This window comes from Dipodomys ordii, unplaced genomic scaffold (assembly GCF_000151885.1).
Source record: "Dipodomys ordii isolate 6190 unplaced genomic scaffold, Dord_2.0 Scaffold102, whole genome shotgun sequence".
Taxonomy (NCBI): domain Eukaryota; kingdom Metazoa; phylum Chordata; class Mammalia; order Rodentia; family Heteromyidae; genus Dipodomys; species Dipodomys ordii.
In genome coordinates, this window is record NW_012267318.1 from 3694926 (window position 1) to 3722759 (window position 27834).

Here is a 27834-nt window from a genome sequence, read left to right on the forward strand (position 1 = left end):
ATTTGTTGTTGGGGGGTTTAATTTTTTGAGTTCCAAGTATATTTTAGATATGAGACCCTTGTCCGTTGTATGGCTAGTAAAGATCTTCTAAGGGTAAATACTTTAAATAGGGTGGTCAAGGTAAGAATCTGCAGGTGATATCTGAAAAAGACCTAAGCAAAGGAAGCACTTTATAACCATCTGAGTGCCAAGTAGGGTAGGAGTGGGTAATGAACAGTGCAAACCTTTCTTGGGCACTTCCACTGTGGCAGGCTATTCTTTACACTTTCCCTGCATTACATCATTTAATTCTCTCAATAACTCCACAGGTAATTGCTATATTGATCCTAATTTACAGAGGAAGAAAATAAGAGAGACTAGCTCATCCTCTTAATAGAAAGTAACAGAAGTAGGACTGCAACTGTCCAATCATCCATCTCTGCACAGAGGAAACAACCAGCTCAACTCATTCCTGAAGAGCAAGTTTCTCCCTCCTTCCTGTCTCGGCAACACACAATGAATGCCAGGATACAGAAGGAGCAGGAGGCTAAAGACTAGAGACCTCCAAAAGAAAAAAAAGAGGCCAGTAAGAGAAAAGAAGAAAATGAGAACAGAATAGGAGACGGAGAAAAGAGTTCCAAGGAAGATGGTAAACATTAGACAGAGAAAAGAGTTCCAAGGAAGATGGTAAACATTAACTATCACAAAGTGAAGAAGAGTTAAATCTTAGGTAAAAGCATTCACTATTCAGTTAAGAAGGCACTCAACAGCTTCAAGAATTCAGCCTCAATGCCGCAGTGACTGGAAATACAGGCTATCTTGCAGTTATGGGAACAGAAATAGCTATCGTAGAAGGCAGCTTCATTCTATGGTATATAGAGTTTGTAAAAAAAAAAAAAAAAACTAAACTAAAGGCAGAAAAGATTGTGTCAAGAAAGCAGGCAAAGAGTTTTCCAGCTAAAGGCTGACTTACCACTATTTTGTTCCCAATCCTTAGTTTAAATCTTTAATGAATTACAATTTCTATCTTTCAGTTGCATTTTCTGTAACATAAAAAAGATAGAAATACCAAGTTTTTAGGCACTTATTGTGATAAATACCCAGAATTTCAAAATGGAAACTAAGTGACACTGAGCCCCATAAAATGCTCCCCCCAAAAACATACATAAAGACACAATAAAACACAATGTCTATATCCTCCCCACCTTGGGATTCTTCAGACCTTGCAACACACCTGCCTCCTCTTGTCCTCACCTCAATATGGACACAGTTTGAAATGATCACAAAGAATCTGCATAAGCTGTGAGCCCCATGTACGCCCACCTCTCTGCACCCCAACTTCCTGCTGCCTCCTGTGGATAAGCCAGCTGCCCTTCCTCTGCCCTCCCCTCCCAACTACTTAGGGACACCACTCCCAGCAGCACACAGCCATCTAGCCATTCTTCTTCCCTCAACAAACCTGGACTCTTACTCGTCCCCAACCACCTTTTAATTTCCCTGCTCCCCTCTTCGGCACGATTCTTGGAAGACTTGCTGTCTTCAGTTCCTTTCTTCCCACTACCTGAACCCACTCCATGATTACCATTCTACCAACTCTACACTCACTGGCATCCACCTGTAATCTCAGCACTCAGGAGACAGAGACAAGAGGATTGTGAATTTGAGACCAGGCTGGGCTATGAAGTAATGAAGTAACATTGTCATAGCCAGACCTTATATCTAATAAAATAAATAAACCTTCAGTAAAGCCACCAGTGTGATGTAACTGCTAAATTTCATGCAATTCTTAATCCCTGTCTTATTTCATCTACATACAGCATTTGAAAAAATAACTTACAATGTTAAAAGTAAATTTCTTGACCAGGCATCAGTTGTACACATCAGTAAATCCCAGCAACTCAGGAGGTGGAGATCTGAGGATCTTGATTCAAAGCAAACCTGGGCAGGAAAGCCCATGAATGAGACTTATCTCACTTTACTACCAAAAAGCTGGAAGTGGAGCTGTAGCTTAAGTGGTAGAGCGCTAGCCTCAAGCAAAAATATCTCAAGGACAGCAGCCAGGTCCTCAGTTTAAGCCCCAGAACCAGGCTTTCTAGGATGTTATTATTATTTTCTCTTTTTCGTTTTTAGTGTCTTTGAATCAGGATCTTACTATGTAGCCCAGCTAGCCTAGAACTCACAATCCCCTGCCTCAGCCTCCCAAGTGCTGGATTATAGGCACGTAGCACACATCTGGCTTTTTAGTTTCTTGAGGCCCACATTGGTGGGTTTTAATACCACTACACTACCTATAAGACCAAAGTAAATGCCTAGCATCTGGTGAATATTTATCAAATACATGTTGGACATATCAGACACAGCACTTTTTCCCTAAGACTTCAAAGCAATTTTACATAGCAATACCATAGCAATACAGTTTACCAGGTGAAATTGCATTCAGAGAAGTAAACTAGAAGATTCAATCACTGTGGAAAGATATAAAACCTTGTTTTACAACCTAATACTAGGAAAACAACTGAGTTAGAGCCTGGGGGAAATTACTCATTTGGTAATTTATTCTCTTATCAGTACTAGAATTAGGCCTTGATTTGTTTGTAAATTGAGTTTAAAATTCTACCAGTGGGGCTGGGACATGGCTCAGTGGTAAAGTGATTGCCTTGCATGCCTGAGGCCGTGGGTTCAATTCCTCAGCACCACAAAAGAAAAAAGCCGAAGTGGCGCTGTGGCTCAAGTGGTAGAGCGCTAGCCTTGAGCTGAAGAGCTGAGGGACAGTGCCCAGGCCCAGAGTACAGGCCCCACGACCGGACCCAAAAATAAATAAATAAATAAAATTCTACCAGTTACTTAAACTAAGGCAACAACTTCACTATCAAGGTAACACAAGCCTCCTCTGCTAAAATTTTGCACAACAGCACTAGTTTGGTAAAAACCAATCTTCCCATTTGTATGTACACAGAAACATCTACCTCTTTTCCTAAGTCTTAATGAAATAACATTTGGTCTATTAAAGTTCTAGTCTAACTATACAGAATAAGCTAAATAATTAATTTTAGACTTATATACTATTCTTACTCCTCCTCTTCCAAAAGGTATGATTTTTAAAGTCTGTCACATGGTGTAGTCATTATGGAGACAACTATGGAAGTCCTCAAAAAATTAAAAATAGAACTATCATATGACCCAGAAATCTCACTTCTGAGTATTTCTGTAGAAAATAAAATCAGTATGAAGAGACATCTGCTCTCTCATATCATTTCAGCACCATTCACAATAGTGAGGAAACCTAAACATTCATGTATAAATGCATAGATTTAAAAAATATGGTGTGTGTGTGTGCATGTGTGTACAGAAGAATGTTAATCTTAAAGAAGGAAAAAACAGGACAACATGGATGAACCTGAAAGACGTTATGCCAAGTGAAATCAAAGTGCATTAAAAAAAATTCTGCATGATCTTACATCTATGTGGAATTTAAAATAGTCAAACTGAGAAACAGAAGAGTGATGGTTACCAGGGGCTGAGGTGAAAGGGAAATGAGACTTCTTACTCCACTTAGTACTGCTGTAACAATACCTGAGAACAGGACCACATCTGACAAGGTCCTTTTCACTGCATTTCTCATAACGAAAAGCATAAGGATAAAAGAACATGACTGAGCAACTGGCTTTTATAACAAACTGACTCACCTTCTCAGGGGTGTCCACCTCTCATGACCTAATCATGTCTTAAAGGTTCCACTCCCAATGCTCAACACTGCTGCACTGGAGATTAAGTTTCTAATACATGAGCTTTGGGGGAAGACAAATTCAAACCAAAGCATGAGTTGGTATTAGAATCTGTACGAAGTTTCAGTTGTACAAGAAGCAAAAAGAAAGCAAGGTGACTACCACTGACAATGCTGTTATGTTTGAAATTTACTAAGAAGGTAGATCTTAAGTATTCTCACCACAAAAGAAAAGTGGCAAAAGTATCTGAGATAATGTTAATTAGTCTGACTGTGGTATTTTACGATGGATAGCAGTATGACATCCTTAAGTTGTACAACTTAAGTAGTACTTTTTTGTGAACTAGACCTCAAACCTGGGGGGGGGAGGAGGGAGATCTATTTTTAAGCTGAATAAATAACAACTCATTGACTATATAGTACATCAAACTGTTTCAATATAGAACATCTTACTTTTAGACCTTCAGGTCTCATTAAGAGGGATCATCTCATTAAAGATTATATAATACTAAATCTACTTGTAAAACATTATAAAAACCATTTCATTAATATGGAAAATCTATTAACTTAGGACACTAAAACTAATCTGAAGGCTTTATCTCTTTGGAATTTAATTCTAATAATGCCACTACCTCCCATCATGATCCCACTTTTACTGCTCAATTTCCTCACATTTAAGATAATGAATCTAATGTGTTTTAGAAGACTGGTTTGATTTATCCAAGCAGCTGCTGGTGATTTAAAATATGAGTATGATTAAACTCAGCAGATCCATAACACAAAGTGTAACTTCAAATGATGTAAGGAAACTACTTGTGGAAACCACAGTAAACTCAGTACCTTGGCAAAAAGCAGCAGGGACAAGTGGATGTTTCCTATTAGAAGCCCATGCAGCGAAGAGGACAGAACCACAAACAGACCTACCAAATTAATAATGAAAGACAAATATACCAACTGTACCCCTTAAATAATTCTAGCAATAGTGTCCCCAAAGGGAAATTTTTAATTATGTTTAAAATATCAATCTATTTTATTATCAATTAATTATCAATTGATTTTATTAAGCATTTTCAGTTTCTTTATTCTCCCCTACTACCAGAGTAAGAATTTTAACAACTAGATAATGTTAGGATGGATACTATACAATTTAACAAGCACATAATATTAGGAACTATATCAAAATATAGCTATAGAAAACACTGAGGGTTTCTGTTAACAGAATAGAGTGGATTTGGTTCAAACTGTGGCTCTGCCACTTTCTGTTCAGATGACTTTTGAAAAATAACGAACTTGATAAGCTTCAATTTTTTTTCATTTTTTGGTACCAGTACTGGGTCTTGAACTCTGGGCCTGGGTGGTATCCCTGAGCTCTTTTGCTCAAGGCTAGTGCTTTATCACCTGAACCACAGCTTACCTTGTGGCATTTTGTGGTTAACTAGAGATAAGTCTCCAGACTGTTCCTCTCCAGGCTGGCTTTGAATGGATCCCCAGATCTCAGCTTCTTGAATAGCAAGTATTACAGCCATGAGCCATGGGCACCCAGCTCAATTTCCTCATCTATACATCAGGTTCACAATAACAAGCTAGCAATGATAGAATGGGGACATAGTAATAGTACCCACTTCCTGAGATCCTGAAGGTTTAAACAGGATTAAACTTGTAAAATAAACAGGAACTAACTAATTATTATTACCTATCATTCCTTCCCTAAAAGTGACCAACTTCCTCACACCTGGAAAATTATAGTCATAGCCTTTCTGCTAGAGTGATTCAAAATGTTTCAGAAAACTAAATATTCTTTGTAAAACTACTCACAGATACTTAAAAAATAAATTTTAAATTTAAAAAAACCTAAAGATTTACATAGACTTTTCAGGGAGAAAAATTAATTACTTGAGAAATTTTATAAAAGGGGTAATCTTGCAGGGTTGTGTTTGATTGACTTATTTTGTTCATCAGCACTAGAGATCTAACATGCTAGCTACCCTTTTAAGACATTAAATCCTCTTAATTCTATAGATTAGAAATCTGTACTTTACAGACAGTGAAATCAACATTTTGAGATTTTTTAATACTTAAGTTCATAGAATAAGTAGGCATCAGAAGTACACTTTAAGCTTAGATATCATGAACTCAAGTCAATGTCTTTTCTATCTCAAAACTTTACACAGAGTGGTGTACAGAGGTGAAAATTTCATTGCATTTCTTTAAGTGTCTTGAAGAAAAAAAATTGTAAAATGAGAAAAATATTATGCAATTTTAACCTCCCATATTAACCCTAACCTTAGAATTGTAATATTTAGTTACCGCTCACTGCACATATTCTGAGCACAGCCTGTATAAGGTTCATTTCATTACATATATGTCCCTAAAACATTATGAACCAATAACTGATGACAGAAGTGTTGTGTTGCCTTCATAAAGATTTTGTTCATAAAGTTCAAAACTACAAATCCCATGCTATTGTTCTACATACTAAACCTAATTCCTTCTCTAACAGAACCTCTTAAGAGTTGTTGAGTATTTTCCTATCTCCCCCACCCCACCATTGTATCCGTCTGTTCTGAGGTAAAGAGCTCTCTTCTATACCAGACTCCTACCAACATGATGGCTGAGAAGAAAAGCCCAAGGGCATAGGACCAAGAAACCATGGATAGAAACCCTTCCATCTTTCAGTTGTCTTAAATCTTTCCTTTGTTAAGGTTTCTCTCTCAGGTGTTTGTCATAGTGATGCAAAAGCAACTAGCAATATGGAAATACGATTCTTTTTTCCAGGTAACAGTATGTTTTTATTAAATGTTTAGTCCTGTTTTCATTGAATGTTTCTGATCCATAAAGGAAACACACACACACACACACACACACACACACACGAAATTTATGGAGGAAGATTTGGAGAAATACATGCTGGCAGATTCATCTTTCACTTCCATTGCAAGAAAACAATTAAAATAAGTACAAAAATGAGTCAAACATATCAATGGACAGGTAAAGAAGTATAAATAAAAGGAAGCAACTGGGCTAATGATGCTCTAATGAGGAGAAATTTCTAGATTGTTATTCACCAATGAGAAAATGTTACCCATAGTTTTTTATTCAGTTTGAGCCATGAATATTAAGAGTTGTTATCTGTAGACAATGCTTGCTGAAATGAACGATTGTATTGTAACAATTCAGAACATGTATTCCTATAGTTGAAACTTAATAGCTTTTAGCTTTAAACTACAAATATATTTCAGGATTAATGAGTTTCAGGAAAAAATAAGATATTCTATTATACACATAGACTGAAATTTTCAAGCTCTAATAGACCACAATGTCACTATTTTCTTTTTTCATTATTTGCTTTGGAACTGCCATGGTAACAATTCAATGACTGAGTTCTTTTGAGGGATCAGAGTTACCTTAATCCAAATACCTGGAGGTGGTTATAGCAGAAGAAAAACTACATTGTCCCTTAAAAGGAATACTCAACCTTTTGTGAGAATACAAAAGTATTTCTAACTTAGTAGGAAAAATTCTGAAAGAATAAATTAGCTACTGTCTCACTGTCTTTTAACCGTTCTTAGAAAAGAACTCAGTTAAGTAAATGATCATAGCTATGACCAAAGAAAACTTATTTTCTACAGTGCAACACTCTGGCCTCAATACCATTTCACAATAAAATACACCGAAACTAGGAAAGGGCAAAGGAAGGGGTGACATTGTCAAAAAAGAAATGTATTATTACCTGACTTACGTAATTATAACCCTTCTATATATCACCTTTATAACAGCAATATAAATAAATAAATGATACATAAAGCCAGAAAGACCTAATTTCAGATCTTAATCTAGCCCAACTTCTTAGTCATGATCTCTCAGGCCTTAGTTTCCTCACTTGTAAAACTGATGGAGTTATTCATTCAATATTGAATTCATGCTATATGCCAAAATCTATGTTGGCAATAAAAGCTTGTTGATTAGTTTCTGTTTTAAATAAATAAAACCTTGGTCCTTGCCCTTGCAAAACTCCCAATCTTATGAAGATTAAGAGTCAACATTATGGATCAACATTATAACTGCTGTGAATAAATTTCCGCTCTCAGAACAGTAAAAAATGCTGCAGAACTGAGAGTCAGTTGGGCAGAGCCTTCAAGAGAAAAAAAAATGAGTTGTTTAGAGAAAGAGATTAGGGTTACTGCTTAAAGAATTTATGTCATAAACAAGAAGACAAAATCAGAAAGAGAAGAGAGATGCAATACAGATAATGCATACACCAGATGTCAGAGAAAACTAGTGGCAGTGAGGCCTGAAGCACCACACTTAGAAATCTGACATTTAAGCAATAAGCCATTTAAACATATGGATAAAGTTCCTTCTACACTAAGACTCTGGGGATTGGCTATGGACCCAAAGAGATGATTCCAGTTTCTCTACCTTTTCATTTAAAGCTGTTAATCTTTTCAAGCAAAACAACCAACTATCCATGTTTTGATACAACCTTTCTTTTATTTTCTTTTTTGTCAGTCACGGGGCTTGAATTCAAGGCCTGAGCACTCTCCCTGAGCTCTTTTGCTCAAGGTTAGTTCTCTACCACTTTGAGCCACAGCTCCATTACCAGTTCTTAAGTGGTTAATTGGAGGTAAGAATCTCACAGGGACTTTTGCCCAGGATGGCTTCAAACTGTGATCCTCCTATCTCAGCCTCCTGAGTAGCTAGAATTATAGGTGTGAGCCACTGGTGCCTGGCTGCAACCTCTCTTAACCAATAAAATTTTAGAATTATTATTATTATTATTGTAATGCATTCTAAAAACAAAACATATGAAGGATGATTTACTTCTGCTTTTTATCAAATATAAACTCTGTAAGCTTGTAATGTGTGAAAATTATTTATAGACATTAAATGTGTAATCCCTCCAAAATGTTTTTTTATATTTCATTCAAATAAAGCCTCACTTTGAATATCAATTATCTAGAAGTTCCTTAGGAGGAAAGAAAGTCTTCTTTACCTGTGTTCTGCAGGAACAGGAGGTGGCCAGACCACAGGATCTCTAAATGGTTCATCTTGACATGACACAGGGAAATCTGGTGGCTTCTCAATTTTAAAACTTTCCAAAGTACTGACAATACTTTTGACTTGTTCATATTCTTCCAGTAATTCCTGCCGGACCTTAAGACAAATAGCTTTTACGCTGGAAACAGTTTAACATTTACACAAAGTGCAAATACGTTGTTTTTAAGTTTTCTTAATGTTATTCAAAGTATGCTAAATGAGTTATTAAAACATATTCAAAAATACAAAATAAATTAATCTAATATACATAGAAGGGCAAAAATGGTTTTAAAAAGACAATTGTATGCTTTTTCATTATAGAAATCGTTATATATCTTTCAAAACGAAATTCTATTCTAAACATCACATCGAAGAATATGATGATCAATAATACAATTTAAAACAAGCAACTCAGTCAGCAGCAAGTTAACCACTCTTAGAAATCTAATATTTATTATGCTAAATATTTATAAGAAACTTACAGATTCAAAAAAATAGCCAAAATTGTCACCAGAAACGCCTAAACATAAAATGCTTATCATGGATGTCTAAGCCTGAGGCACTACAATACTGTGTGGTAAACTCTATTTTTATTTAAATTCTCCTTCACCAGAGGAACCTTAAGTTTTTTCAATCTTGGGTAAGGTTTATTTTGAGTTTACATCAAGATTTATACTATAAAAACTTAACTAAGGGATGGGAAGGGGAAACAAAGAGGAGGCAACAATGATAATAAGAAATGTACTCGTTTATCTTGCCCATGTAATTATAACTCCTCTGTACGGTATTCTCACAATAAAAAAAAAAAAAACATGAAAGAAAAAAAAACCTAACTAAGCATCTAGCATCTACTATGTGGAAATTATTTGTGCTTCAAGTTCTAAGCTCACTCTAATTTCAAAAGTAAACAGATAAATTAAAAATTACATAAATTCAATTTAAAAATCTATTTTTAACAAGAAAGCAGAACAGAAGAAAATTTCCCTTGTATTTAACTTGAACAATCTATTGAAAAAATATGAAAAACTACAAAACCAAAGAAAAATTCAACTGCTACTACTTTCAATTAAACAAAACTTCAAGACTCAAATGAAAGAAATAGAAATGGTTACTATTGAACATACACAAACTACCCCGCCTATGAGAAATACAAAGAATGGGGAAACTAAGAGTTTCAGCCTTAGTTGAAGTAAATATGGTATTCTCAGCCAACATAATTTGGTAATTTTTAAGTCGGAAAATAAGCCAAATTTATCCTTGAAATTTAGTAATGGAAAAATAAGGAGAAATACTTGAAAGGCATTAGCACATAAAATGGAAACTTCAAAGAAATTTTTTACTTTGTACTTTTAATTTTAAAGGATTTTAAGTTTTAACTGGGGAAAATATAATTCAAATTTTTATTAACTGTACCATTATATAATCAAGTTGTACAGTCAAAAGACAAAATGTATTAACGTTTTTATTAGATTACTGATTCATTTGTATTTGGAAGGAGACTTTCAAGGAAAAGTTTTATGAAATGGGTAAAAATTACATGAAAAAAATGAAAGGACAAGTAGAAAGACCTTATTTCAAAACTTCATTGTCAGATATAATTAAATAACTGATTATAAAACATTTTAAATAATAAAAATAGATTCAATCACAATTCAAAATATTTAAGATATACCTCATGAAATATATGATCAAAATAAGTAAAATATTAGCCAGATTACACATCAGGATATTATTCATAGCTATATTTTAAATATGTTCAGTATATTCCAATTCTAATCTCTCAAGCATAACAGATCAGTGTGGTGCTCATTATTGACTACTTTAATGTGATCTTACCTGATGCCATTTGCCTTTGATAGCAGGGTCTCTGACCGACTGGCAATGTCTCTGAATCTGCTGTATCACCCCCTGGTAATATACCATTGATGAGTCATAATTTCCAAGAAGTGCATATTCTCTTCCTTTCTTTGCATTGTCACAAATCTCAGCCAAATTCATCTTCTTTCAGAGATCTACACAATAAAAATATTATGACTTTTTAAAAGTTTTAGCACTTAGGCTGGGAAGGTAGCTCAGTGGTAGAGAGCTTGCCTTGCATGCATGAGGCCCTAGGTTCGATTCCTCATCACCACATAAGCAGAAAAATCTGGAAGTGGCACTGTGGCTCAAGTGGTACAATGCTAGCCTTCAGCTGAAGAGCTGAGAGAGAGCTGAGTTGAGGCCCCATGACCAAAAAAAAAAAAAAAAGTTTTAGCACTAACTTCAAAACATTACCATACTTTAAAATAGCTGTTCAAAACTACTTTTAAAGTCAAAATAGTTACCTTCTACTTTTCAAGGTTATCTAAAACCATCTTATAATGTTGCAGAACATTTGCAATTTTGGAAATACAAAGAAGATTTTAAAAAGAACATCCAAAAGGGTAACACAGAAGGAGATAACACAGCACTAGACTACCAATTCCATTATAGCTACATATATTAGACATGAATGTTCTTGTTCATTTATAATTACCACAAGTGGCAATATTAAGGTATTGTTTGAAGACTGCTTGCTTTATTTAATTTACTCTTGATAAATTGAGATAAGTTTGTGAATATCAATAAACATGAATGTTTCTGATGTCAGTGGAAAACCAAATTTAAGGACATATACTGAACAGTAGTCTAGGGCTATCCATGTGGTATCTGTATGTGTCGAATTGACCTACAACTTAAGTCTATGCAAAAATCTTTGAGTTAAAAACTATGTAAACACTTCTGCACCTCTTAACTTACATCTTCTATAATCCTGTCCTCTATAGTTTTGGGGTTGTACCAATAACTATCATCAATTTTTCTTTTCTATATGATGGTAGAAATAATATCCTATGAACCTGGTTTCCACCGAAGTCCCCCAGCCCAATAATTCTGACTTTACTACAACTTCCCAAAAATCTTCAAAGATCACTTAAGACTGTTATGCAAAGATACTGTCCTCCCATGACTACGAAGCGTAAGAAGTCCAGAGATACAGATGATGATATCCTGAGAATCTAAACTACCCTACTCTTAATTCCTAGAATAGTAATAAATACAATTAGTGGATAAAATACAAATATTTCTCTGTGCCTTCCTGAGGGAATTAAATTTGGTTTAAGTAGTCTAATTCTTCCTGACTCTGAGTGTGTGTACACACACACATACACACACACACACACATACACACACACACACACACAACACACACACACACACACACACACACACACACACAGAGTCTTGGGCTCAAAAAGTTTTCCTGAAAATTAACCACAACTAATTCTAAGCATTTCAAGCACATTCTCAGAAATAATGTTGCTTCCTTTTGTGATTTAGCATATTAGTTATCCCTTATTTCAAGGACAAGTTCCTTGAAAGTATACTACTTTTACACAATAAGAAATTTCAGTATTTCAGTAGATACATCCACAGGATACAGGACAATCATAAAAAGCTTCTTTTTCAAGTGGATAACATTAACACAAAATAAATAGGGTGTGATGGTGACTACCATCAACCTGACTAGAGATGTGCCTAGGAGGTTAGTAAATACTGCTAGATGTTTCTATGAAAGGGTTTCCAGATAGGATGAAGTAAGGCAGAAAGCCTTGCCCTGAGTGTAGGTGGCACCATCCCATAGGCTGGGCACCTAAAATGGAAGCAATGGAGAAAAGGGAGAAAATCCACCAGAGCAGGCATTCCAGCCTTCTGTTTCCTGGCTGCTATGAGCTAAACAGCTCTGCTTTGCTGTGTACTTCTGTGTGGACCACCTGACCACAGGCCCCAAATCCTGGAAGCACCTGTACTACACAGAAACCTCTTAAAGTGTGAACCAAATAAATCCTCCTTCCTTTAACTTGTTTTTCTTCTCTATCTGCTAACACACAAGGTTTTATTATGATGACTAAGCTGCAATGAACACATTCAGTAGAAACAAAGCTGTGTCATAAGTTATTTTCTTCTAAAGTCACTGTAAAAAAATTAGTTAGCCTCAATTCTGCTAAGAAGCCCAAGTACACAACCACCCAGGATAAAAATATTCTGATGTACCAACAGGTCAATGAACTCTTTCTGCAAAATGCCAGACAATAAATATTTAAAGTTTTGATGACTAATAAGCAAAATAAAGGGTATCATATAAGTACTTCCAGAGTTAGGGAAAAAATCTGCAATTTTTATTGATGAAATTTTTAATATTATAGTAGTAATCACCTTCCTATGACATACCTCCTAATTATAAACACACCCATAATCCCAGCTAGTCAGGAAACTGAGATAGTAGAATCATGGTTGGAAGCCAACTAGGGCAGGAAAGTCTGGACCTTCTCCCCATTCCCTGCAAAACAAAGTTTAATTATACAGAAGGTGGAGACTCAACTCCAATAAACTACCCAACGGAAGTGGCGCTGTGGCTCAAGAGGTAGAGCGCTAGACTTGAGCTGAAGATCTGAGGGACAGTGCCCAGACCCAGAGTTCCAGCCCCACAACTGACGACAACAACAACAACAACAAAAAGTTTACAATAAACTACCCAAAAGCTTGAAGTGAAGCTGTGGCTCAACTGGGAGGGTATACTACCCTCAAGCAAAACAAGCACAGAGACCAAGCCAGGACCTGAGTTCAAGCCCCAGAACAGGCACAGGAAAAAAAAAATCTTTTCAAGCTAATATTGTAGTTAGGATTCAGTTAGGGTTCCCACTAACAAAATTAGTCACAAATGTCCATATTTTATCAGTGCTGATCTTTAATACAGGTTTTATAAAGTTCATCTGAGAAATGTCTTTTTTCAAAAAAGTACCAGTAAAGTACTGCCACAAACAGATATGAAATCACCAGCATTTCCTTCAGCATATTCACTGTTGGGAAGATAAAACATTCATTCTTCTCTTAATGTTATCCTTTTAGCATGCAATTACATTGCAGGTTAATCACATCCAATTAAAGATTGGATGGAAGTACTTCAACTGCACAGCTAAACCTATTTTGAAATATGGAAATTTCCTCTGCATTTGCATACAAGTATGAAAAAATGTTGCTGAAACTACACTGAGTTCAGAAAATACATGGATGGCAACTCAGAGCGGGAATAGAGAGCTCACCTATTTTAACTTTTGAGTATATGAAAAGCTACATAAAACATTGATAGGAAATGTGAAACAGTTGGCACTAAAATAACTTTAATAACTACTAACATATCAGTTTTGATATAGGGATTGGTGTTGCAATTTTAGGTTAAATTTATTAATAAACATCAAATCTGCAGCAAAATTAATGACTAGATCTATTCAATATTCAATAATAATGACTTGAAGCGATTCCTCTTGTTCAGAAAAATTTTAATCTAAACTCAAAAGTTTGCTGTAAAGCCTTCCCACTACTAAACCATAAAATTGCTGTGTGCTTAAAGCAAGTGAGGATATTGCATTTCAATTTCTGACAAAAATTCAAGGAACTGACTGGGTACCAGTGCCTCACACCTGTAATCCTAGCTACTTAGGCGGCTGAAGATCACGGTTCAAAGCAAGCCTGGACAGACAAATCTGAGAGACTCATCTCCAACTAATCAGCAAAAAGCCAGAAGTGGAGGTATGGCTTAGGTAGTAGTGCACCTTTGAGCTTTGAGCAAAAGAGCTAAGCAAGAGCATGAGGCTCTGAGTTCAAGCCTCACACCAGCACACACGCACACACATACATACATACATACATACACACAAAAAAAAACTTTGAGGAACTGATAATGGTTGATTCCATAAGAGCAAATTCTGACATTAGTGGTTGCTTATCACTTAAGAGATTCAAATATTTTACAAATATTCTAAGAAATAACACAATGAAACCACAGACTTTCAGTAATTTAATTTCTACAGCATTCTAAATGTGTCCATCTGAGCTTATTTCTGTTCACGAAAATTTTATAACCAATTTTATAACCAGTTCTGACCAATCTTCACAGTTTCTAATCATTCCAGTTGGTATGGAATTAGTGGGTTGTTTTATTATGATGATAATGATGATGTTGATGATGTAGTTTTACAAAGAGAATTCAATTCCATAAGTCAATGCATCCTGTTCAATGACCCCTCTTCCACCATTCTCCTCCATTAGTGTTTTCTGGAAAATATTGTCTATAGCTGTTCCAGACAAACTGGCCATTAAGACTAATTCTTCAATAACTTCAAACCAAGCACTGACTTTTTAAATAAACAACTGAGCAGTATTTCTAATGTCTGCCAACTCATCAAAAGCCAAGGAAACCCATTCAAAATTACTTTCTTTCTTTCTTAATTGATTAATAATGTTCTCAACTTTTCCAGCAACTGTTCATGCCAACAGGCTAATAGTTCTAAACAAGTTTATTTTCTCCAGACATAGTTCTATGCCTGCTACAATCCATGATTTAGTTAACTCACTAGAAGTAAATGACTTCCTTGCTTGGCTAACAAATGAACCATTCAGAAATTTACACTGGGAGCAAGGTCATTTTTGTTTTTTTAAATTTTGTGGGTGAGGAAACATTCTACTAGATTATACTTCTTTTTAAGTTTTCTAATTTTTCTAACCATTTTTTTTCTTTGATTTAAGAATCCTGTGATGCAGTGCCTAGTTGTAATGTCAGTATATGCTGATAGAGCCCAGGCTTGAGCACTATCCCTGGGCTTCTTTGCTCAAGGCTCCACTCCCAAGCTCCAGTCCCTCCCAGCTTTTTGGTAGTTAATTATAGATAAAAAATCTCATGGACTTTCCTTTCCAGGCTGGCTTCAAATCATGATCCTCAGATCTCAGCTTCCTGAGTAGCTACAATTATAGACATGAGCTATTTTTATAGGATGACAAGGTCAATGGTTTCTTATCTAATTTAATAACCCACACCCAAGTGGACTTTAAAAGTACAGTATTCTAAATGTACCTTTCCATCTTTCCTGTTTTGACATTACAGGTACTGCCCTGAAATAAAGTAAAATGTACAGTGTAAAGCAGCATTTGAGACATCACTTGCTGTACCAGGCCGCAGGGCCTGGCACTGCTCGTGAGAAGTGCCATGAGAAGGCCATGAGTTTTGGACACTGCTACTTAACTCTACTATGCCAGCATAAAGTGGGCATGGGCAATATCCAAACAACTATTCCAATGCAACTTCATTTGTCAATACTGAATTCTGAATTTCCTTTAATATTCATATATCATATGTCATATTCTTCTCATCATTTTAAAACTGTTCAAATCATTACTAGTTCATGGATCATTAAAGAACAGCATACTGAACTTGGCCCCTGGGTTGCAGTCACTGACACCTAATGTATGAATGAAAAAATATGTATATATATATATTTTTTGACAGTAGTGGGGCCTAAACTCTGGGCCTGGGCACTGTCCCTCAACTCTTCAGCTCAAGGCTAATGCCCTACCACTTGAGCCACAGCACCACTTATGGCTTTTTCTGCTTATGTAATGCTGAGGAATTGAACCCAGGGCCTCCTGCATGTAAGGCAAGCACTCTATTACTGAGCCAACTTCCCAGCCTGGAAAAATATAATTTTAAAAATATCAATGAAATAAACAACAGAAAGACACAAAAATTTTCAATGTATCCAAAAGTAAGATTCTCAAGGCAGTTCAATAAAATGAGTAAACCTCTAGTAAGTATGACCAGGAAAGGGGAGAAAAAAAAAATATCGAATTCAGAAATTAAGGAAGGCTAGCACTACCAATCTTAGAGACATCATAAAACATAAGAGAGCTTAATGAAATGGACACAACACATGAAACTTATTGGGAAAGAAATGAGAATCTGACAAGCCATGCATCCATCAATGAAATTGAACTTGTAATTTGAAACTCACATGCACATATATTCCCAAAGTATTCTAGGCCCAAATGATTTGGCTAGTGAATTCTACCAAGAACTTAGTATTTGAAAGAAATAAATTCTTAAGAAACTGTCTTAGAAAATAAGAGGGGCGGGGAATGGGAAGGGATGGGAAGGGGAAACAAAGGAGGAGGCCACAATGCTTGATAAGAAATGTACTCATTACCTTGCTCATATAATTGTAACCCCTCTGTACGGTATTTTCACAATAAAACAAATTGAAAAAAATAAAATAAAATATACATATATACATATTAAAAAATAAATATATAAGAATTTGGCAAGTGCTGTTAAAAAGAAAGCCGGGCACCAGTGGCTCATGCCTGTAATCCTAACTATTCAGGAGGCTGAAATCTGAGGATCGAGGTTCAAAGCCAGCCCGGGCAGGAAACTCTGTGAGACTCTTATCTCCAATAAACCACTAAAAAACCGGAAGTGGTACTGTGGCTCAAATGGTAGAGCACTCGCCTTGAGCTGAAAAGCTGAGGGATAGTGCCCAAGAGTTCAAGCCCCACAACCGACAAAAAAAAAAAAAAAAAGGAAAAGAAAAGAAAATTAAAGAAGAGGCAGAAATACATTCAACTTGCATTGGAAGGCCAAAACCAAAGACATTATAAGGAAACTGCAAACCAATATACTTCATGAACACAGACATGAAACTCTTTACATTTTAGATGAGTCAGCAATACATAAAAAGCATAATGCATTAAGGCCCAGGTTTATGGAAACAATTCAAGATGGTGAGGAAGGAAGAGAATAATGATGGATTAGGATCAAGATAAAAAATAAATAAATAGGGGCTGGGAAGGTGGCTCAGTGGTAGAGTGCTTGCCTTGCATGCATGAGGCCCTGGGTTCCATTCCTCAGCACCACATAAGCAGAAAAAGAAAAAAGCCAGAAGTGGCGCTGTGGCTCAAGTGGTAGAGCATTAGCCTTAAGCTGAAGAGCTGAGGGACAGCACCCAGGCCCAGAGTTCAGGCCCACGACTGACAAAAATAAATAAATAAATAAACATATATATATATATTTATATATATAAACATAAATGCTAAAATGAAACTCCCTCTGTACAACTAATTGGTGTTACTAAAATAAAAATTCAAGATGGTTTATATTTAAATCAAGCAATATATTAAGCGTTAGGTCGACCAGAGAGAAATGGCCCCTTCCCTTGGTTTTCTTCCCATGTACCCTAGGAAGTCCCCACCCAGCACCTATAACTAGGCAACTGGCATGCCTAGGGGTAGTGGGAGATCTCTCAAGGCTCTGATTTCCCCATCATCTGAGGTCACTGCATTCACTGTAGCCATATCCCTCTCCACCCCATACCACACCTTCCCTTCTATAATCTTTCTCTTCCTGCCCTAAGTTCTCTCGGCCTGCACACCTCCATGTTGTACAGACCACAGTTTGTTCTCTCTCAATAAACCTTCTTCTGGCTGAACTATGTGGGTTCCTTTTGGCAGTCCTTAGATTAAGAAAATATGTATCAGGCAATCATCTCAACAGATGCATAAAAAGCATTTGACAAAGTTCAACACAAATTAGGTTAAGAACTTAGCAAGGTCAGAATACGAGAGACTGTCTTCAACCTAGTTAAAAGCCTACAGAGCCAGGCACCAGAGGCTCACACCTCATTAAATCCTAACTACTCAAGAGGCTGAGATCTGAGAATCACTGTTAAAAGCCAGCGTGGGCACTAAAGCACATGAGACACTTATCTCCAATTAATCTGCAATTAATCACCAAAAAGCTGGAAGTAGACCTGTGGCTCATGTGGTAGAACGCTAGTTTTGAGCAAAAAAGCTCACAGACAGCACCCTGAGTTAAAGCCCCAGAACCAACACACAAAAACATATTATCCCCCCCCAAAAAAGCACATCTATGAACTAAGCTGCCTAGCATTGTATGTATTGTGAAAGAGTGAATGCCATTCCCCCCAAATCAAGCACAAAGCCAGGATATATATTCTCACCTCTTTGACTCAATGTCAGAACTAGACACTAATCAGTGAAACAGGCAACACAAAAATAAAAGATATACAGATTAGAAAAGAAGTAGAAATGGTTTTTATTGGCTAGTGAATTCTACCACTAACATGATGGTTTCTACGTATAGTTCTCAAACTAATAAATGAATTGTGAAGACCGCAGAATACAATATTAATATACAAAAATCAACGATGAATTAAATTCACAATACTAAAATTATTCAAAGTGTTATACACTCAGGAATAGGTGCATGATCTGTAACCTTAAAACTACCAAATACTAAGAAAAAGCAGTTACCCAAAGTTAACAGATACACATTTGCGCATGATTTTTTTAATTGAAACACTGAATTGAGTAAGATATCAATTCTTGTTAAAGTGAGCCACAGACCCAATGTAATTCTATCAAAATCCTAGAAGCCTTTTTTGTAAAATCTGACAAGTTGATTCTAAAATTTATATGGAAAAATAAAAACACAAAGTAGATTACTTTTGAGAAAGAAGAGTAAAGCAGGAGGACTTACACTATCTAATTTCAAATTTTACCATAAAGTTACAGTAATTAAGACAGTGTGGGAATGACATATCACATACATACCAATGGAACATCTTTAGAGTTCAGAAATACACCTACATACATACAGCCAATTGATTTGCAATAAAGCTGCCGAAGCAATTCAATAAGGGAAAGACAACCTTTTCCAATAAAAGGAAATTCTAAAGCCAGGCCAGTGGTTCACACCTGTAATCCTACCCCCTCAGGAGGCTGAAATCTGAGGATAATGGCTCAAAGTCAGCTCAGGCAGGGAAGTCCATAAGATTTTTATCCTCAATTAACCACCAAAAAGCTAGAAGTAGAGCTGTGGCTCAAGTGGTAAAGCACTAACTTTGAGCTAATGCATAGTGCCCAGAACCAGAACACACAAAAGAAAGTACAAATTAATGTCTTCTAAATTTTATGAAATTTTAGGAAATACATCAAAGGTCACTGGGGCGTGCCTTTGAAAGGATCTGCTGTGAGATAGCAGTCTCTTCATCCCTCCCTTCCTAGAAGTGAGTGAATGGGCTTCCTCACTGGGCATTCTTGCCATAATGTACTATGCTGCCACAAGCCCAAAGCAATAAGCTAATCAGTCATGAACTGACTCTTTCAAGACTGTGAGCCAAAATAAATCTTTCCCTTTTTTAAGTTATCTAAGGTACTTTGTCACAGTAACAGAAAAACTGCCTGACACAATCCTCAAGTAGTATCCACATCAAAGCAGAGAACATACCCAGCTCTTTCGATGAGTCCCCTATGTCCTCTCTTAGTAAATACTTATCTGTACAGTAATTGTTATTCTACCTTTTGACCCCAACAATATCCTTTGTTGAGGTATAATTTCATACAAATGAATTCATAAATTCATTTTTAATATACAAGCTGATGAGTTTTGGGAAATATATAAAATGCATAAGTACTTCCATAAGGGAGGTAAAGAATACCCTAGTCAGCTCCCTTTGACATTTCTCAGTTTATCCCCAACCCTTACTTCTCACTATAACTTTCTGCATACTCTGGCGTTTGGTTTTTTCATTTAATGTCTTTCTGTGTATTAATTATTTGTTGCCCTTTTTTTTTTTTGTCAGTCATGGGTCTTGAACTCTGGGCCTGAGAGCTGTCCCTGCTCAAGGCTAGTTAGTGCTCTACCCCTTGAGCCACAGGGTCACTTCCGGTTTTCTGGTGGTTAACTGGAGATAAGAGTCTTAGGACCTTTCTGCCTGAGCTGGCTTTAAATTGCAATCCTCAGATCTCATCCTCCTTAGTAGCTATGATTACAGGCATGAGCCACCAGTGCCCGGCAATGTTGCTTTTTTATTGTTGAAAAGGAATGTAAATAAAATGTGCTTATGTACTCATTTCACCATGAGGCACTTTGCAGAAATAAACACAAAAGTACAAGGCACAATATTTTTCCCCCCAGTTGTGGGACTTAGAACTCTGGGCCTGAGTGTTGTCCCTCAGCTCTTCAGCTCAAGGCTAGTGCTCTACCACTTAAGCCACAGCACCACTTCTGGTTTTCTGGTAGTTTACTGGAGATAAGAGTCTCATGGACTTTTCTGCCTGGGCTGGCTTTGAACCATGATCCTCAGATCTCAGCCCCCTGAGTAGCTAGGATTTACAGGCGTGAGCCACCAGCGCCCAGCAAGACACAATAATTCTACTGAGATTACACCTAAAATTTCAAGATCCAATAAAGATAATCCACCATGAGGGAGTCACATGAAACAACACATATCAGAATTTTGATATTATCTAAAGTACTTAAATATCTATTTGATTACATCGAAAGTAAGTACATGCAAAAACATATGTTCAAGGAATTTAAAATGAGTAAGTGCACTTAAAGCCATCTAAATTAATTTCTGATGTTAAATTATATAGTCACTGAAATAAAGGCAGAACACTAGACATAAATGAAAAGAGAATAAACCACGAGAGAGCTACAGAAATTGCCCAGTACACAACATAAAACACCAGAGTAAGTTAGCAAGATTAAGAAATAAAGATAGTAGATCCATATCTATTATGAGGCCCTAGTTTAAATCCTAGTAATGACAACATAGTCCATTAGCAATTCCAGAAGAAAAAAGTGGGAGAGAAGCAATATTTAATAATATCATGGATGGGATACTCCAAAACTCACAAAAGGTAATACTTCTCACTTTCAAATTAAGTTCACATCTAGAGACAATGTTAAAGATAGGAGAATTTTTTAAGCAACAGAGAAAAATGATGTATTATTCACAAAGGAAAAATAAGTATATTGACAACTAAAAGAAACACTGGAAAGCAACACAGAGATAATGGAATTCATCTGGTGAAGGAGAAGGGGTTTTCAACCTAGAATTATTCACTAAACTTCACTACTGGAGTTTATGTTTTATGAAAGCAATATAAATACACACCCAAAAAAAAAAACCTGGGCATTAATTCAGGCACCAGAAATTTTTAGTTGTGATCCCAAGCAAATAATTTCACTAATTCTCAATTCTCTCTATAATATAAAGAAAAAAATATTATTGCAAGGTTATTTTTAAATTTTAAGCATATATTTATATATTTAAATATGTAAATGATAGATATTAGCATCATTCCTAATATATAAACATTCAATAAATATATAGCGTTATTTTTGCTACATATTCAACATCAATACAGAGAAGTGAAGTAACTAATGTTTCTTCATAAACAAGAAATTAACTGACCCAATTTTCATTATGTTCCTAGAAGCTATAATCTATTTTTAACCATAATCTTGAAATTTATAGTTTTTTAAAAATCTCCCTTAAATTAGAAGAGTTTGTGGGAATTTTAAAAGGTCAGATTAAGTCTAAAGTAGACCTAGAATATTTTATTAATTGCTAATACTTAATAGTTTTCTTATTTTGAGTTTATCATGTATATGATAATAAAGATGCTAAATAAATTTAGCATCTTTTTGCAATATTTGCTGCTGATAATATTGCCCTATACAGAATGACCCAAGTCATATATCTTCAAGGAGAGTTCTATGCCCTGAGTAAGAACAGCTTAGCTCACATTCATGGCCAGACCAAGAAGAAGGAAAGGTGCCTCCATCTGGCTCCTTATAATCATATTTCACTCCTCCCTGACTCAGATCCAAACAACACATAAAGCTCTGGTGACAACCTATCTCCCCAGGTACATCCTCCTTGCCTACCTTTTTATTTTCCTCAGGGCCTCACTCAGCTTTTTCATTCATGGCTGTCACTCTACCACTTGAGCCATGTCTCCACTTCTGGTTTTTTGCAGGTCAATTAAGATAAGTCTCTCAGATTTGTCTGCCTGGTCTGGTGTCAAACCTCAACCCTCATAGTAGCCTCTTGAGTAGTTGGGATTATAGGCAAAAACTTGGTTGTCCTGGTCTTTAAATCCACTATCTTCCACAACACAACACAATATACACAAAAATACAAGTGTTTGCTCCCAACATACTGGAATTATCTCATGTCATGCTGAAAACATATAATTAGGAAAGTTGCAAAAGAAAAAAAAGGCTGCAAATAGAACCCAAGCACAGTTGAAAGTATCATTTATAGAAAATGTTTTTTCCAGGGAAGTGAAACTGTGGCCCAAGTGGTAGAGAGCTAGCCTTTGAACACAAAAGCTTAGGGACAGTGCCCAAGATTTGAGTTCAAGTCTCAAGACTGGCACCAAAAAAAAAAAAAAAGGTTGAAAATGTAAGTCAGTTGCAAAATGTCCAATTGACATGCAAAAGGCCCCATATTGAATGCTCAGCACTGGAAAATAAAGAATATATATGTAACAGAATTTCCTGGATAATATTTCTTTAAAAAGAAAAATTGCTTTTCCAAATTGACTTCATATGAGTAATGTTTGTCTAGTTCAGTTATACTTCCAATAAGTAAAGCTAAGAAAAATATTCCATTTAATACTACCTGAAACAATGGAAACAAAACAACAAATCAAGCTGGGTGCTGGAGGCTCATGCTTGTAATCCTAGCTACTCAGAAAGCTGAGATCTGAGGATCAAGGTTCAAAGCCAGCCCAGGCAGGAAAGTCTGTGAAACTCTTATCTCCAATAAACCACCAGAAAACCAGAAGTGGCACTGTGGCTCAAAAGGTAGAGCACTTGCCTTGAGCTGAAAAGCTGAGGGATAGTGCCCAAGAGTTCAAGTCCCACTACCAAAAAAAAAAAAAAAAAATCACATTTATTTTCAGCTTTTTTTTTCTTTTCTTTTTGTTTTGTTTTGTCATGGGGCTTGAATTTAGGACCTAAGCATTGGCAAAGCTAGTACTCTACCACTTTAAGCCACAATGCCACATCCAGTTTTCTGATAAGTCTCACAGACTACCTGGGCTGGCTTTGAACCATGATCCTCAGATCTAGCCTCTTGAGTAGCTAGAATTACAGGTGTGAGCCACCAGTGCCCAGCTTATTTTCAGCATTTTGTACTATACTGAAATTTACCAATAGGTCTACATTTCACATATTTAAAATGTTTCTCCCAATGCCCTAATCCAAGTTAGTTTATGCAATATATATTATAAATATAATCGATTAAGAAAATATTTGACAACATTTCAAATTAATACATCTAAATGCATGGTTTGGGTTATTTTATGATACCAGGATTGGGGCCTCAAGGTGATCAGCTGTGTTCTACCACATATGCTACATTTTTCAGCCATGGTTTTTGCTGGTTATTTTAGAGATGGGGGTCTCACAGACTTTTTTGCCTAGACTGGCTCTGAACCATGATCATCTGTGTCTCAGCCTTCTAAAGTAGCTAGTAAGCTGCTGGAGCCTGGTTTATGTTTTAATAGCAATAAACTAATTTCTGAGTACTTACCATCAAAATAGGAAACTGAAAAATCACATACCTCTCATCGTTTTACATTGAACAATACTCTGAAGGACCTGCTATGAATAATGGCAGCAAAAATGTAACTTAATCGCAGCTCACTTATATAAGGTTATGCAGTACTAAAGCTTTTTCATTTATTTCCTTACTTGATCTCATGTCTCAAATACTTTAGATATGGAAACAAAAAAGAATCTAGATGTATGATGTTAACACTATAAATGTTTCTCAGAAATGATCATGACAAGAATTTCTGCTTATGCACTAAACTCCATGATATCTTTAAAACATTACATATAGTTTAAGGGCAGCTTATACTGTCAGTTTTATCTTGAACATGCCCAAGGCTGAGATCTAGAACAAGATTCAAAGTCAGCTTGGACAGAAAAGTCCTTAGTTTAGACTCCATCTTCAAAATAACTAACAATAGAGCTGAGGAATGGCTGAAGGACTCAAGTGGCTGAGCACCAGCCTAGCAAGCAACCCAAGTGAATGTGAGGCCCTGAGTTCAAATGTCAGCCAAAAATGAAAAGAAAAATTCTATATTCAATTATTTTAAATTCTAATTTCCTTCTATACTGCAAGTTATCCTAAGATTCTATCATTCAAAACTACCACAAAGGTTATTCAAATACAAAATACTCATTCCTACATCTGTCCTTTGCTTGTGTAATTTGTCTAGGGTAACATTCCTCATCCTCTCTCTAATATAAGCTTTTCAACTTTCTTCCCACAAGTCAAAAGTCATTCCATTCTAAAGATGCCCGCTGCCCAGCTTAGACAGAGACAGGCAGAATTCACTAGTCAGTTGGAAGAATAGCATCAGTGACGGAGAAACATAACTTACCTCAAGAGTCTGACACAAGCTAGGTTTGCGACATTATGTGTGTGTGTGTGTGTGTGTGTGTGTGCACGCGCGTGCGTGTGCGTGTGCGTGCGCGCCAGACCTTGAATTCAGGATCTGGGCACTGTCTGAGCATTTTTGCTCAAGGATAGTGCTCTTCCACTTGAGCCACAGCTCCACTTCTGGCTTTTTGGTGGCTAATTTTTGGTAAGAGTCTCACAGACCTTCCTGCCTAGAATAACTTGGAACCACAACCCTCCGATCTCAACCTCATGAGTAGCTACGATTACAGTGAGTCACCAGTACTAGGCTTCACAATAGACTTTTGGCAAGAACTTAGAACTCCTCATCTTCATTAGGGGAACTAAATAAAGGCTTGCATTCAAAACACTATGTACTATCCTCAGAGACTATGTTATATGGTTATCCACTTCCACTAAAAGTATTAGTGTTCTACTAGCAGGATCACACATAATTCCTTGCACACATCACACTACTGTGGTCACATGTAGGACGTGGGCTACTTTCTCACCATAGGCTAAGACCTCTACCTGACATAATAGTTTGCCAATAGTTCAGGTTCACAACAAACTGAGTGAATAAAATACTTGAAATTGTTACATTACTTACAGTGTATTTTTTTTCCAAATAGTCTTACTAAATCTACTGTGTCTCCTGCAAATCTGTACTGTAGCAGGGTGTTGGTGGCTCACACCTGTAACCCTAGATACTCACAAGGTAGAGATATGAGGGTCCCAGTTTGAAGCCAGCACAGGTAGGAAGGTCCATGAGATTCTTATCTCCAATTAACTAGCAAAAAGAAGAGAAGAAAAAAGGAACAAAGAAAGAGTGAGAAAGAGAGAAAGAAAGAAGGAAGGAAGGAAAGGAGGGGGGGGCAGGCAGGCAGGCAGGAAGGAACAGAGAAAGAAAGAGAGAGAGAACACCAGAAAGCAGAGCTGTGGCTCAAGTGGTACAGTGTTAGGCTTGAGTGAAAAAGCTAAGCAGCGACCAGGCTCTGACCTCAAGTCCGAGTACCAGCCCTAAATACACAAATAACAAAAATATACTGAGGCCCGCTGCATTTTAATTGAGAGAGAAAGAATTTTGTAGTGCTCTTGGTCTTTGTTCATTTTTTAAAGTATACACATACCAAAAAAACCCCACAATATGACCAACAGTATTCCAACTTATTCCACAAAAATACCAAAATTTAGACTTGTTACCAAAAAAACATCTTGTCAGTGTCCTTATCACCAATCCCACTAGTGACTAAGGCATCTTTCGTGTCATTTCTTTTTGGAAAACAAAATTCGACATTTTTAAATTGTGAAAAACACTAGAGTAGGCAAAGAATATAATTAATACTAGTGTGTGTATGTATGTGTGTGTGTGTATAGTCTGTACTTTAAAAGTTAGTGGTTATTATTTAAAGCTGAGTTAGTCTTCCAAATAGAATCAGAATGTTCGTAGGCAGTAGTCAGACTGGAAAGTTGAACTTCGACAGATGAAATGCAAAACGGTCATATGTAATATTATATAATATACATCCAAATAGCACCAATTAGTCACAGTATCTTTGGTACACTTGGACACCCTTTATGCATTACTGCCCTTGGAGTAATTACTGAGGGATGGGTTTAATTCTGTCCGTACCTCTGAGCTACTTGAACATTGTTTATATACATACAAGTGAACCTATCGGGGGGAAAGCAGAAAGGCCTGTTTTCTAGGTCTTGTATCCAAAGTGTGCCATACACACGGTTCTGCACCGAGAGGCGGCACCCTGGGAAGGCCCAGGTCCCGCGGCTGGGCGGCGGCTCCACCCCGACCAGACCCGCGCGGGGCGGTGGCCGGGAGGGGCGGGGCCGGGAGCGCAGCAGTATGGCGGGCCGATCCGAGTGGCGGAGGCGGTGTCTCACCTCCAGGTCCCTCTCCCAGCGCACGCAGCTCAGTTCCACGACCACCCAGGAGTCCCCTCCAGACAAAGGCAGAGACATTCGCTCGCTCTCGGGCCGCTCCAAGTTTATCAGGCTCTGACCGATTAGCTCTTGGGGCCGCTGGGCTTCGTAGTTCATCGAGGCGAGTCACAACACGCCAAGGCCGCGAGCGCCACGAGCCGCCGAACTACAATTCCCAAGATGCCCCGCGATGCAGAGCCCGCACTCCCGTTCTCCAGCCTCGCTCGGCGGCCCGCATCTCCTCCGGAACTCTGTCGCGCCCGGGGCCTGAACGTTCCCGGCAGGGGGGAATGGGCGGGGCTGTCAACTTGAAAAAACCCCACTTCCCAACCCTCGGGTTCGCCCCCCCCCCGAATCCCTCAGCTCCTTTACCTAAAGTGTCGCACAGGTCGCCGGACCTTCGGCGACGTGGTCCAGGTGGGATGGGGGACGGGGCGCAAACCGCCGCCGCTGCCTCCGCCGCGAGTCCGTTAATTCGCGACGTGCGTGAAAAGGCGGTGGCGGCGGCCGGGGCGTGCGGTTGCCATGGCAACTGGGCGCGCGTGCGCGCGCTGCTGAGTCAGCTTGGGCGGGGGGGGGGGGGGAGGCCCGGAGATGCGGAGGCACGTGCGTGCGCGGAGGGGAACGAGGTCGCCTGGGCGGTGCTTCGCCCGTGCCGAGGAGCCCAGGCCTCACGGAGCTGCGGCTCCCCGCCCCTCGCTGGGCCTTGCCGGGTGGGGATGCCGGGTGGGATGCGTGGAATCCTCTGCAGGCCCTTGTGTTTTCCTTTGCAACCCTTCCCCTTCCCGCCAGTCTCTGGGGAGCGGGGTGGCAATGAACCCGGAAAGCCTGCCTGGGCCTTTGGGTGGCTCGGGGGTCAGAGCCTGCCGTGGCTTTGGTCCGGCTTGAGTCTGGAGCAGTCGTGGGTTCCCCCCCCCCCCGGCCGTGGAGACAGTGTAAGCGGGGGAGGGGGAGTGTTAATGAACGTGGACTTCTAAACCTGCTCACCTTACTCCTCTGCTCTAGTGCCTGACGTTTGGATCT

The 27834-nt window shown here is 37.7% G+C and overlaps 1 protein-coding gene across 1 annotated transcript in view; it reads right to left on the reverse strand.

Annotated features, from left to right (window-relative positions):
* The window catches only part of Katnal1 (katanin p60 subunit A-like 1), a 75684-nt gene extending 48836 nt beyond the window's left edge, over positions 1-26848 (reverse strand). Inside the window, exons 1-3 of the mRNA XM_013027278.1 lie at positions 26773-26848; positions 10577-10752; positions 8697-8857 (exon numbers count right to left, since the gene is read on the reverse strand). Of these exons, the coding sequence (XP_012882732.1) occupies positions 8697-8857; positions 10577-10738 (323 nt within the window). The 5' untranslated portion in view covers positions 10739-10752; positions 26773-26848. The remainder of the gene's footprint in view (positions 1-8696; positions 8858-10576; positions 10753-26772) is intronic.
* Between the last annotated feature and the right edge of the window lie 986 nt (positions 26849-27834).